The 14,515-nt window shown below is 34.3% G+C and overlaps 1 protein-coding gene and 1 pseudogene across 2 annotated transcripts; both read left to right on the top strand.

The window, feature by feature from the left end:
• The first annotated feature begins 6,016 nt into the window (after nt 1-6,016).
• On the top strand, nt 6,017-8,649 carry LOC148696015 (uncharacterized; annotated as a pseudogene). The gene is made up of 6 exons (XR_015964212.1): nt 6,017-7,216; nt 7,292-7,383; nt 7,482-7,530; nt 7,791-7,902; nt 8,055-8,134; nt 8,232-8,649. The product of XR_015964212.1 is annotated as an uncharacterized LOC148696015 (transcript).
• Nucleotides 8,650-11,103: 2,454 nt separating this feature from the next.
• Nucleotides 11,104-14,184, top strand: LOC137734522 (two-component response regulator ARR2-like). Its single transcript, XM_068473769.2, has 5 exons — nt 11,104-11,251; nt 12,327-12,479; nt 12,582-12,980; nt 13,516-13,592; nt 14,032-14,184. The coding sequence occupies exons 1-5, from the start codon at nt 11,104-11,106 to the stop codon at nt 14,182-14,184; spliced, it is 930 nt and encodes a 309-aa protein (XP_068329870.2).
• Nucleotides 14,185-14,515: the final 331 nt, after the last annotated feature.

The following is a 14,515-nucleotide window of genomic DNA, read 5'->3' on the forward strand; positions in this document are numbered from 1 at the left end:
TGAGACAGATTCGTAAATATCACTTTTTTTATACAAATTTTGACATAAGTTTTTGAAAAGCTCATTTCGTAATGTATTTTAATGATCTGAATCATTTATATTTTAGAACATCATTTAAAAATCATCGTTGCAAAAAATTAGACAAATCCAAAACCTTTAAAACATTCAATTGTAGTGAAAAAGATAAACGAATATAGTTCTACAAATAAATCTTAATGGTTTTAGGTTTGAGTGATTTTTAGTTAACATGATCTCTAAGGAAATATCTAAAAATATATAGTTTGAATCATTGAAATATATTAAAAAGTGCACCCCATAAAAATTTATGTAAAAAATTGTGTAAAAAAATAGTGTCACAAATACATCCTCCTTATTCATATACAACAAAAGATCAATTGTTTTTTCTCATGATTAAAAGTTAAGTTTATTTTATTCGTATAAATAACTAAATTGTCTTTAAATTGAATAAAATTTGTAGAAATAATGATAAAAAGAATAAACAATCTCAATTGTAATATTTGTACATTAACATAATGTCACATCTTCATATAAAAAGTAATTCTTACGGATCAGAGGCTAACAAGTGTTCTTTTAATTATCTTTCTTCTTCCCTATTATTTGGTTCATGTTTTGGTTAGTGTTTGTGCTGCGGGCTTAGGGGGTGAGATTCATAATTTAATTGCATCATGCGGACCACTTTTTGCAGCATCTGCATCAGCCTCTTTGCTTTGGTTGACTGTACGGATGTCATCTGCACCATTAACAATTTTTCTTTTTCTTTTTAATATAAAAAATAAACTAAAGTATCAAGATGAATTTTCTTTCGGAAAATCCTAGGGATTTTAGAGATCTAGTAATTTCATCCGTTTATCATAGATCGTGTGATTATAAATTATTTTAAAATTTAAAATTTAAAATTAAATATGAATAGTACATAACGAAAATTGACTGTAAAATATACGATGAACAAATAAGATCACGTGATTCCTAGTAAAAGGATCGGATGAGAATCCTTTTCCTTTTTTTTTTTTTAATAACAAAGGTGAATATACTTTAATCGATTTTCTTTTGCTGCTGGAGATTCTGATTAATCCTTATTAGGGATTCTTTAATTTGCAAGAAACGGCAGTCACATTACTGTAAAGTCAATTTACATTTGTAATAAGTTTGACATTTTATTATAACCAGTCTATATTGTCATTAAGAATAAAAATTAAACTAGTATTTTTCCATACCCAAAACTAGAAAAAAAAAAAAAATTAAAGTGCTCGAGCTTGTAGCGTATACTTGGAAGTTAATTAAGCAACATTTGAATTGACTATTTAAAGGATAAGTCGATTGAGCTGAAGTTTATTATTACTTATTGTGAAAGTCATATCAAGCGTATCTTAAATCTTTTAATTAGTAAAGTAGATTTAATCTTAAATAAATCGTAAATTAAGACGAATAAAAAAAACCGTGACATGTCTAAATGCCTATGATTCTCCTTCCCTACTAATCTAGTAGCCAAGTTATAATCCACAGTGTTAAACTAGCTCATGTTAATATATTAACTCCAAAGTTCTCTCTGTCTCATCACCTTTTTAAAAGAAAAACCTATTAATTTGTCAAAATCAATTTCCTAAGATCTCTCTCTAAATCCACAACACCAAATCCCATTTTTTATGGCCACAAAAGACCCACATTTACACTATCAACAAATAACAAAAGAAAAAACCTTCATACCTTTTCCCTCTTTCTCTGCCCGACCGTTAAAAGTAAGTTTCCTTGTCTTGAGGTTAGTTTCTCCATCTAAGGCAGTTCTCTTCTCTCTTCTCATCCATGGAGACCATTCAATCATGAAGCTTCCCAATTTTTCGCACCAAACCAGTTTTCCTCACCCCAAGCCTCACGTACCCTCCAAGATTTCCATCAAACCGCCTCTGCCGGACTTCGATTTCAGGTCAGAAATATCAATGGACTCAAGAGCCAAATAGCCAAAACTCACCCCAAACCGCTTGATTTGGCTAAAAATGGGAGGTTCTTGATCGAAAAGAGCTAATTGCCATTGATGATGCTAATAAAATAAATGCTTCTACTTATATTGGTGAGTCTTCCAATATTTGGCATGCTAGATTAGGCCATGATAATTTTCGTTTCATGCAAAGAATGGTTAAATTAGAATTATTACCTAAATTCGAGATTTATTTTAATCATAAGTGTGAGACATGTATTGAATCCAAATTTGCTAGGCAAACTAGAAAGTCAATTATGGAAAGATCAAATGAATTACTTGGATTAATTCATAGTGATCTTTGCGATTTTAAATCCACACCAACTCGTGGAGGAAAAAAAATATTATGTCACTTTTATTGATGATTGCAGTAAGTATTGCTATGTTTATTTGACTCATACAAAGGACGAAACTTTGAATATGTTTAAGACATATAAAGCTAAAGTTGAAAATCAACTTGAGAGAAAAATCCAAGCATTTAGATTCGATAAAGGAGGAGTATGAGTTTACTGCCTTCTTAGATTTTTGTGCACAACATGGAATTATACATCAAACAACGGCTCCATACACACCACAAACAAAATGGTGTTGCCGAAAGAAAAAATGGAACATTCAAGGATATGATTAATTCCATGTTAAATAGTTATGGGCTTCCACACAGTTTGTGGGGTGAAGCTTTACTAACTACAAATACGATATTGAATAAGGTGCCTCAAAAGAAGATTGACGAGTCACCTTGTGAACAATGGAAAGGACTTAAACCTACTTATAAGACCCTCAAAGTATGGGGTTGCTTAGCAAAGGTGCAAGTTCCGTTACCAAAAAGAACGAAATTAGGACCTAAAACTATTGATTGTGTATTCATTGGATATGCAAACAATAGTGCTGCTTATAGGTTCCTTGTTGTAAAATCTTCGATTTTTGACATACATGTTAACACTATATTAGAATCGCCAGATGCAGAATTCTTTGAGGATATATTTCCTAACAAAGAAAAGGAATCTAGTTCTAATACAAATGGGATTCATGATCATAGTATGATGAAGGCTCTTTTTCTGGTATCCAAGAAAATGATGTGGAACCAAGAGGAGGAAAAATAGCCAAAGTTTCTAAAAACTTTGGACAAGATTTCATTGTCTACTTGTCCAAGATTGAACCTAGAACTTTTAAAGAAGCAATGTCTTCTTAAGAGGCTCCTTTATGGAAGGAAGCAATTAAAAGTGAAATAGAATCCATTATGGAAAATAACACATGGGAATTGGTTGATTTACCTCCCCGTAGTAAACCAATTAGTCATAAATGGATTTTCAAGAAGAAACTTAAGGTGGATGGAACCATTGACAAGTTCAAGGCACATTTAATAGCCAAAGGTTATCGCCAAAAGGAAGGGTTGGATTATTTCGACACCTATTATCCAGTTTCTCGCATAACGTCAATTAGGACGTTAATAGCGATTGCAGCTGTGTACAACTTTGATATACATCAAATGGATGTAAAAACAACATTTTTAAATGGAGAACTTGATGAAGAAATATACATAGAACAACATGAAGGGTTCGTGCTTAAAGGACAAGAAAGCAAAGTGTGCAAATTAGTTAAGTCATTGTATGGACTTAAACAAGCACCAAAACAATGGCACAAGAAATTTGATCATACTTTGTTGACACATGGGTTCAAAATAAATGAATCTCATAAATGTGTCTACATTAAGAGTACTAATAAAACTTGTAGAAAAAATATTACGAAGGTTTGGTCAATTTGATTGCAAACTTGTTGCAACTGCTTTTGATGTTGGATGCAAGTTGGAGAAAAATAAAGGCAATGCCATATCTCAACTTGAATATTCTTAAGTAATTGGAAGTCTAATGTACTTGATGAATTCAACTAGGCCTGACTTAGATTATGTAGTAAGTAGGCTTAGTAGATACAAGTAATCTGGCACAAGAGTATTGGGATGCTATAGCAAGAGTGTTAAGGTATTTGAAAAATACACTTGACTACAGATTACACTACACAACATATCCACCTATTGTAGAAGGTTTCAGTGATGCTAATTGGATTTCTGACATTACATAATCCATGTCGACAAGTGGATATGTTTTTACTTTGGGAGGTGTAGCAATATCTTGGAAATCCTCTAAACAAAAATGTATAGCTCGTTCCACCATAAAGTCAGAGTTTATAGCTTTAGACTTGGCTGGAGAAGAAGCCAAGTGGCTCAAACATTTTCTGGAGGATATTACAATGTAGCCAAAGCCTATAACTGCTATATGTATACATTGTGACAGTATGGCCGCGCAATCAAGGGCCAAAAGTCATGTATATAATGGAAAGTCACGACATATCAGGTGTCGGCATAATACTCTTAAGAAATTGCTCTCCAATAGAATAATATTCATTGATTATGTAAAGTCAAAGGAAAATATAGCTGATCATTTGACAAAAAGGTCTACCAAGAGAGCAAATATTATTTACATCAAGGGGAATGGGTCTTAAGCCAATTCAATGAATCGGATTGGGCAGAAACCTAACCTAGCTGATTGGAGATCCCATGGTCTAGGTTTAATAGGCAAACTGGTTGAGTTTGATTCAAAAGTTGAACACACAACTTACCCATTCTTAAGATAAAATGTGTGTTGTCTGTTGAAGTTCGAGGGGTTATGTTTTATACATTTAATGACATTAATATCTTGTTATCAAGAGGAATATGACAAACTATTCTTAATTAATGTCACCTATATAAGAGTAAATGGGGCCGCATTTATGAGAATTGAAATGGCTCAATTCTCTAAAGCTCTTATGAAATCAGGAATCTGTTTATGGCCAAAATGAACACAACTGTATGAATTGACATGTGGCAGACATGATATGTGTGTAGCATATTGTCTTGGTTTACTACTTCAGAGAACAATTCAAGATCTTCCACATCCACTGCGTCACCAAGTAAACCCAATATGTTTTCACTAGGGTAAGTTCAAGTCCAAAATGCACTTCACCCAATATATATCATGTCTATTCTCTCTCAGTTTTAGGCAGCCTAATCATACATTTTCATTTACATTTGCATTCAAATGTGGGGTTTTGTTGGAAATTTTGAGCAAAAATTTCATTGTCCCACATTAGTCACTCTCGAAAGGTTCATTTACTTTATAAGGCTTTATCCCATATAGATAGTGATGAACCATGGAGAATGAAATTGGGCTCAACCTTGGGGTTGGGCTTTGGGGTGTGCGAATTAATTGATAATTAATTATCAAAAGATGGGCCTTGGGCCTTTAGGGCTCTTAAGGCTACTGGGCTCCAAAAATTAAATTCTTTAATTAATTATTTTTAATTAATTACGAATTTAATTAATTATTTATTTTTTATCAACAGACTCATCTTTTCAGATGAAGCCTGAAGTGATGAAAGAGCGCAGAGTAAAGCACCATTTTGAGAAAGATGTTTCCCAACAGTCGCACCCTATTCTCATACCTGTTGTGAACAAGTATAAACCATCTATATATACATCCATCTGCATGGCATTTTGAACACACAAATATCAAATACTTCTTCTACAATCCCAAACCTTCTTACTAAGAGAACCACAAAGAAATTTGCCATAAGTTAATTTTTTGATGCTGGAATCCTAACTTAGATCGTTGAATCCTGGTGAGGCAGATGTCCATAGAACTACGAGCACTGAGTAGGTGCGAAATTTTTGTTTTAAGGACATTGCGGTATGCAAGCCTCAATCTTCAGTTTTGTTTGCTTAAATATTAATTCGTTGAGTTCAAATTCTGTTAAGTTATCTGTTCGCATTTATTATTTATTAGCATATATAAATTTGTCATTGATTGTTGATAATTATCCAACATGCTTCAATATGAGATTACCTGCTTGAGTTATGTCGTTTAGGGATTATTGCTACAGTTAAAACCTTTTTTTTTAATCAACTGTTATACTTTAGTGTAATATCAATTGTTATTTTGTAGAATAATTGCAGTAATGTTCATGAATTATTCCTCGAGTAACATTTGCATCCCTTAATTTCAATATGAGATTATGTGCAATATAATTAAGAAATTATTGGTACAATTAACTATTATTTTTTCCCTCTTAGTTGTCCCCGACCCACCCTTCCCAAAACAAAACCCTAGGTTTTTGCAATCTTAGTCGTTAGCCCCTTGCTCCGGCTTAGGGTCGGCGTCAGCCACTCCCTACCTTCCTCCCGACCTCTCCCCCCTCCTCGATCGTCTGCTAACCCATTCACCTCGTTTATTCCCTTAAATCCCTCCCTCTTCCCAGCGCCGCCCCCTTTTCCCACGTTTCCCCCTTCTCTCCCCCGCCTCCTTACCCTCTCTTAGCTTTTATAGCGCCTCCCCTCCTCGCCTCCATAGCTTTTTCCCACCATTTTGTGAGTAACTCGTCATTGGCTGTGTGCCTCTACCCAGATCCGAGCCATCCCTGTTTCAAGGTTCCTCGATTTAGGGCTGGTTTGTGGTTTGGGAAGGTTTCGTGGTTGCTGGTGGTTGGTTCCACTTCCATCAGCTTGTTTTTCATGGCGGTGATGCTCATCTCGATCGATTTGGTGGCTACGTATCCTTGCACGTTCAGATCCGGCGGACCTGCTGCCTGGGCATTCAAATTTGACAGCGCCATTGTCCAAGGTGTGGTCTTGGTTCGTGACCTGCTCGCTGAGATGAGCTGACCGATGGTCCTTTCTCGGAGTAGTGTTTGATTATGTTGCCTCGCCCTATGAATGTTGTGGTTGTGTGTTTGCGGTGGTTGGATGTTGTCTTCACTTTATGTGTTGAGTTTATGGTCTCGTCTTTCAACGATAACTTTATTTGGTGTCGCTCTATTGCAATGATTTTATGTGGCATCGCATTTATGCAATGACCTCTGCAGTCGTCAGTATAGCCGTATAGGGGTTTACTATTGTTTGTTTTACTGCGTAAATTTACACCAAATCAATTTCTTGGTCACTGGAGCTTATGTACCCAATTGGCAACCTTTGTAATTGTTTGGGTAGTTCAATGAAATACACTCAATGAAATACACTCCAGATCAATGTCCATACTCCACCTCTTAACTTAAATTTTTGCAGAACCAATTTCAGGGCTGGGATTATGTATGCTGATGCCTCCAGGGATAGTGAGACAGGAGGCCAACAATTAAGGTCAAATGTGTTCTCTCTGAATGGAACTGGATTTTTCGGGGCCATTGGTCGAGCACAAACTTGGGTAAAAACCAATTTCTTGTTCATCAATTTATCGTTTTATGTGCAGATGAAACTACTGATATAATTTTATGTCGTAGGGGGTCAAACTGCTCTAGCGTTACGTCTACTTTTGGTGATTTTCTCATCAAAGATTTCATCCGACACCAATCGTCCTTTCGGTGATGAGGTAGTTGATTACAATTAAATTTAATTGATGGTAATATGTACAGCTTGAAATGAAATCAGGTGTGTGACCATGTCCATGTGATCTTTAATGGTTTGCAGTTCCGAGCTGCTCGAAAAGTTAGTGGGGGATCGGCCAATTGAAATGACTGTATGAACAAATCTAAACCCTACTGCAATACAGGACTATATATAAAAGTATTTCTACTACGTTGTTAACTGCATTTTTTTAAGTACGGATATATTATCAATATTCTTTACACTGCATGCGTACTTACAGAGTTAAAATTGCTGATATGTGATTAAAATGATTTTCGATATGTGGTCGCTAAATTTGACTGCAAGTGTTTAATCACACCGTAGAAAGATTCCTGATATAAAATTTTGGTAATTTATGTGCTGTGTTTGCAGCTTGAAAGGGCTTGGAATTCGCTGAATTGGGATGAGAAACTGAGCTTAGTGAGCTCAGTTGTTCGAGGGATAACATCACCCTCTGATATTTCAAAAAAGAGTCTTAATGATGAATTAGAGATGGTAAAGTTTGATTAACAGGATTAATATTACAACATAAAAGTTAACTATACAACTTTTCAATACATATTAGATCATAGTTAACTTGATCAAACAAAACATATATCTGATTACATTGTAGGAATCAAGTACAAGTGATAGCACATCTGACATCTCAGCTTTATGAGCAGCTAAGTTCTTCATATCCTTCGCTCCTACAACCTCTCATATACGAGCGAGACACCGTAGGTATCTTAATTTAACCAAGTTATGAACAGTCTATAATACAATGCAGAATAAAAATTACCAAGTGACTTGTTTTCATGTTGTTGCATATTTCAGTACTTTGCATGGTCTTTAAAGAGGAGCAAAGCTGTTAACAAGAGTAAGAGAGTGGTTGGGGTTATTGGAAAGGACCCATGAATGGTGTGATATATGCATTACTAGCTGACCCGGGAGACCTAATTAATGTTTAGGGACCTTGTAGGGCAGAGGCCTACAAGTGCTACTGATGCTTCTTGTAATGGTTGGATTGTGAAGTTGGTCCAAGACTTGATTAGTCACTATTATTGCTACCCACTTGTGGGCATTATATGAGCAGTTCATAAAGGGCGGGTTAAAGAGTCCATTTTGATTTGAAATCCCAAATGGCTAATTGATCTTTGTTTTGTATATAAATTTGAACTCTGGTGGGGCTCCTTGATGTTAAGGTCTCATTCCTCATTACACATAAATAACAGTGTGCAAACATGTTAAAATTTGATTGGTTTGTAAAAACAACGGAGGAATGAATCATTACATATTAGGAATCAAATATTTTTCATTTTCTTATAACCTTTTAAGAACTTATAAGAAAAGAGAACTGAAGATTGTTGTTGTAAAAGCATTTTTATTTTTGTATATTGCAATTCATAATCACCTCAAACATATTAGAAATAGTAGGATTGATATTATTTACTGCTTGAAGATGAAGGTAAATATTATGTTGCATTTTGGAGGTGACAGGGGACCTTAATACAACAAGGATATAAACAAAAACAATTAGAAAACCAAGTAATTTATAGAAAACTTGTTGCATTTCCATTAAACCTCCATGCTTAAGGCCTTCGTCCTGTGGGTGAAGGAGTGATTCGACTTGGCATATATGCATGGCTTCCCTTCTATGATGACTTTTAGAATTGACGTTATTGCTAATGCACTCTTTAATAAAAGTGGATTCTACATATAAATTAATAGGAAGAGTCACTTTTATTAAAGCATATGTGTCAGCAATGACGTCAATATTGTGAGCAAACCATGGGATTGGCCATTGGTATTGTCCAAAAAATGGTTGTATTTGCATGGATATTTGATTACGCGATAAGGAAGTCATTAAACGATATTATGAGTCCATGCCAATTTAGCCAATCATAATCTAAAGGTGGTGAAAGTTTAAGAATGCAATCAATGACCCTGGATTTCATTTCTTCTTTACGTTGGATTTCAAACAAAGAAGAACGTTTCGTTTCACCTGCGTTTGATATGCATGAACATCCTTGTATGACATAGCTGTCTATGTGTACATGAATAACCGATGCTAATATATTAATTTGAAGTAAAATAAAGAGGCGTAAGCAGCCCTTTACCACAGTGATGCAAAGATGTTGAACCCTTACATAATGACGTGGGTTGTTTTAGAAAAAATGACCGAACTAAGACAATGGTTTTCAAATACCACGAGCTAATTGGCTTATCCTGGTTTCATGTCTGAGATTTTGTATTAATATACATTTTAGCTTTAGTTTATGGTAAGTTATTGTGAACCAAAGCCAGCCCTGATAGACTACCAATTGGCAGAGGTACTCAGGTTCCCTCCAATTTGAAATCAAAAGTTTTGAGACGTTGAGGCTGTAAAGTGTAACAAGATAATATCAAACAAATTTTACCAGCTTTTACATTTAAAGCCCGAAACCCTCAAAGAAGTGAAATTTGACCGCTTTTCTTTGCTACGAATGCTTTAGCTATAACGGACCTCGCAATTTTTCACTTTTGCTCTATAATATTCTGAATTTTAACAACCAGAAAAACAATAATATTTTGAATTTGATTTTCTTATTTTAGTTTTTCGGTTCATTTAAAGAGGTAAATATTATACCATATAGTAGTTAATCTGTTCAGTTAGAAAAATGTGATAAAAATGTCACTTAGTACTATGATCTAGTTGTATTCCTCTTCTTTTGTAAGTGAGAGGTCTTAAACCATTACGTCATTAACCGTTGGGTCGTTTGACCATTAAAACTGTTAATTTCAATATATTCTATTATTTTGTTATGCAAATGATTGTCCGTGAGTCATTATAGGCGGCTAAGCACGAACGTTTAAGTCGTTAACCGTTAGGTCGTTAGAGACTGTTAAACCGTTAATTTCAAGATATTTTATTATTTCTTTATATATACATTGGATAATAGATCACTTAGTTAAGCTACAACTAGTAGACCTTCAATACAAACTCCTAATATTTTACCATTCTTTTCCACGTTAATGTATTCTTTCTAAAATTTCGAATGAAGATTGTTTAACTTAATAACTCTAATAACACCTCGATTCAATATGTGAGAAGTAACTTGGCTGACTATAAAATGGATAATTCATACTTATATAAATTGAACTTGAAAAATGCTAATTAACTGTGTTTAAATTATCTTTTTTTGTTGAAGTGTACGAGTTATCTTAAATTCATTAACTAAACAACACTCTCTCAAAAACAAATTAAAATTTGAATTTTGGACTGCAAGTAAAATGAAAAGCATTCAGGTTGAAATATTGGAATTATGCTCCAAAATTGGAAAAAAAATGCATTTCCATGGCAGGCAATTAAATGAAAGATTGTGAAATCTTCTTCACAAAGAAGTATATGTAAGAACCTCCTATGTTTGGTAAAGTAAAATAAATATTTTATTTCATATTAGATTTTACCATTAATTAGTGTGAAATGTTAAGGTGGGCTATGCATGTACATATATCTTTTGTAACTTACAATGTGAACTGCGTGCATTTGTCTGGAAAATACATAGAGGTAATTCAGATAAAGATAAACACTCTCTCTTTAAATTAAGCAGTTTTCTTACACTTGTTGCACCTTCATTTGTTGTCACGGCTGACTTAACCAGCCCTTGTATTATATAAACCCCTCACTGCTCAATAGTGTGGTGCAAGATAGGCTTCATTCCAAGCAATGGATGCTACAGATAGTGCTGAGTTTAGGCAATCTTCTTCCAATTCCAAACCCTCTTTCGCAGATACGATCAACATCTTGGTTGTAGACGACGATGCCACCACTCTAACTATTGTTTCAGCAATGCTCAAAACATGGAACTATAAAGGTATATAGATTGAAGATTACAACTACATATACTAATTTTAAAATCAAATTTGTAACCCAAAAACAAAAGAACAAAATTTTGAATACGATTTCGTGCGCCGTCCTTTTAGAACTTGTGTTTATGTTTAAGCGTATGACAAGAATTTCTAAGAATTAATTTTTGTTGCTGAATTCAGATACAAATTCCATTTTGATTGGCCACCTATGTACACAAGAATAGTGGAATTTGGAATTTTTGTCATGAATTGCCGCCCTTTGTACTGTACATAATTTATGTTTGAAAAGTTTGTCTAGATTATTATTTTTAAAAAAGAATAAAATTGATTTAAATATTTCTTAGAATAATTGATTTTTTGTTTTGTTTTGTCCTATCATTTGTAATTTGTTTAGTTTCATAAGTTACCTAGATCTTCAAGTGGTCAACTTTTTTTCAGACTTTGCATGCCTTATCTTATGTGTTATGTTTTCTTAGAAAAATTATGTTGAAAATATTTTTTGACCGAACCTTTTTTCTATAGACACTAGATCTAGCTAGACCTCATCTTATACAATGTAAAATTGATCAGATTTTTTGCTGCATGTGCTCTTTAAAAATAAAAATAAAAAGAAAAAAGAAATTTGTATCATTTTCATTCAATGGATCTAGGAGATTTTTTGTTCTTCAGACTTTTCGCCGTCTTTATTTTTTTGTAAGAATGGTTGATAAGAAAACTATATATATTTGTTTTTCAATTAGGGTTCTTATGTGTGTAACTTTTTAAGTTAGTAAAAAGGGTACTCGATTGTTTTTTTTTAAAGAAATGGTACTCAATTGTTGGCTTCCTTGCAAATTGCAATTAGAGTATAAAAAAGAATTATTTTGTTTTTTATAATAAGCAAAAAAAAAAAAAAAAAAAAAACCCTTAAGAGAACCATTGCTTAAGGTAAATCGCATGCATGCTTGCTTATGAGGGTTCAAAAAACGATTCTTAGATCGCTTTAGTGCTACGTTGAATAATTTTGCAAGATTTCATTGATTCATGCTGTCTACAGTCAACACTAATATTTTTTTAAATTTCTTGCTACACTTTATTTAGTTGTCCCTGTTAAGAATCCTATAGATGCTTTGGCTACCCTTCGAGAGCAGAAAGGCGCATTTGATCTTGTTGTTACCGACCTCCATATGCCTGAGATGGATGGATTTGAATTGCAAAAGCATGTTCGTGACGAGTTTAAGCTACCTGTTATTAGTGAGTGTCATTCTTAAGTAAACAAATTAATCTCATAAATGTAGTTTCGTTTTTAATCAATACATGTCCAACTCATTTTGTTTAATTCATTTCTTAATGCAGTGATGTCCGCAGATGACAACGAGAGTGTGATACTAAAGAGTTTAGAGGGTGGAGTTGCTTACTATATAGTAAAGCCTGTGAGCAAAGATGACATTAAAAATGTGTGGCAGTATGCTGTGGCGGCTAAGAAAGGTAAATCTGTTGTCATAGGGGAAATAGAAGGTGCTCCAAGAGAAGCACCTGGTGAGGTCGACGATGGAAGTAACTCTGAGATATCTTCAGATACTAATGAGGAACAACATAAAAAAAAGGCCGAGGTAAAGACGAAGAAGGCAAAAAAGAGAGGTAGGGAAGACGATAATGAAGAACGCATGCTTGCACCAAAGAAGCCAAAAGTGGTTTGGATTAACTCACTTCACTATCAGTTTCTGTTGGCCATTAGACACATCGGCCTTGACAGTACGTGACATTTTCAATCATCTCATATTTTCTTTCCGAATTTCTGAGTGTGTGTTTATTAGTGTATTAAAAGCGTGTGGCGTGGCCAAGGCGTCCGAGGGATAGCCCGGCCTAGGTGTGAGGCGAAGCCTCACGGAACTTAAATTTTTTAATATATACTGAACGTACACATATATTAAATTAAAAAAAAAATTATTAACCAATAATCACGCTGAGCGCATACATATATAGACATATATTATAATATATATATATATATATATATAATAGAGGATGAAAAGCACAATGAGCACACATATAACAATGCACGCAGACAGCACACAGATCCATTATATAAAAAATAAAAATTAGCAAAAAAAGGCAGAGAGACGATAGTGTAAGGAAGAGGTATGAGGCAGTTAAAACCCCAGAAGCGGCAACCCTCAAGCCCAGCCTTAGAGAGCGCCTAGGCGCGCCTCATGGCGCGCCTTTTAAAACATTGGTGCTTATATACATACCTTTGCGTTTACTAATTAATGTAATTGGGTTCATGCAGGGGCAGTGCCAAAGAATATTCTCGAGTTCATGAATGTACCAGGCTTAACCAGGGCAAATGTAGCTAGTCATTTGCAGGTTATTTATTTGTTTGAATGTTATTGGAATATATATTAGATATATTTTTTTTTTTAAATCTATTTAAAATCTATTTTTATTTGGTTTCCTTTTTTATGTATTTTACAAGAGGAGATATATATATATAGAGAGAGAGAGAGAGAGAGAGAGAGAGTACAAGGGGGCGTGCACTACCATGACCACTTGGCCTAATAATTAACTCACTTATGTGTGGTTTCCGTTTCTATCAGTTGTAGAAAGACTAATGAAAGAAAGAAAACTTGTGTGCGCGTGAAGATGTTCAATTCTTGCGAAAGAAATAAAAAAAGGGTTTTGCACTTGTTGCATGGTAACAAGTATTTTAATATTTATCACAAAACATTGTGCGTATATAAGCTAGAAAGATTATACCTTGATGGCCACATTGTTAATGATGGTATGTGCATCTGTGAATTTGCAGAAGTATCGCATCTTTTTGAAACGAGTTGCTGAGAAAGCTAGACTTTCCAAGTGCTTGTCTGAGAGGGTGTTCAGGTCAAGCTTTGCAGTTGCCCATCCAGGACTGGTCTTCAACAGTACGGAAGCAGGAGACCAAGACCTGGTTTGGTACTGAGGTGATTCTGAAAAAAGCTGCTATAAAAAAAAGCTGGGAGCTGTTTTTGTGTTTGGTAAACACTCAGCTTCAGTTTTTTTTCACAGTTTTGGATGAAAAAAGCCAAAAACAAGAAGCTGCAAAACCTAGCTTTGAAAAACCGGTTTTTTTTCACATCTGTTTTACATAAAAGTTTACCAAACACTCTAATGCTGCTTTTTTTTTTTCAAAAGCACTTTTACAAAAAAGTTTACCAAACACTCTGCTGCTTTATTTCACAGCTGCTTATTCTCATAGCACAGCAGAAGCAGCTTTTTTTCAAAGCACAGCAATACCAAACCAGCCCCAATAC

Source organism: Pyrus communis, chromosome 7 (assembly GCF_041283825.1).
Source record: "Pyrus communis isolate YQ-2024b chromosome 7, ASM4128382v1, whole genome shotgun sequence".
In the NCBI taxonomy this organism is placed as follows: domain Eukaryota; kingdom Viridiplantae; phylum Streptophyta; class Magnoliopsida; order Rosales; family Rosaceae; genus Pyrus; species Pyrus communis.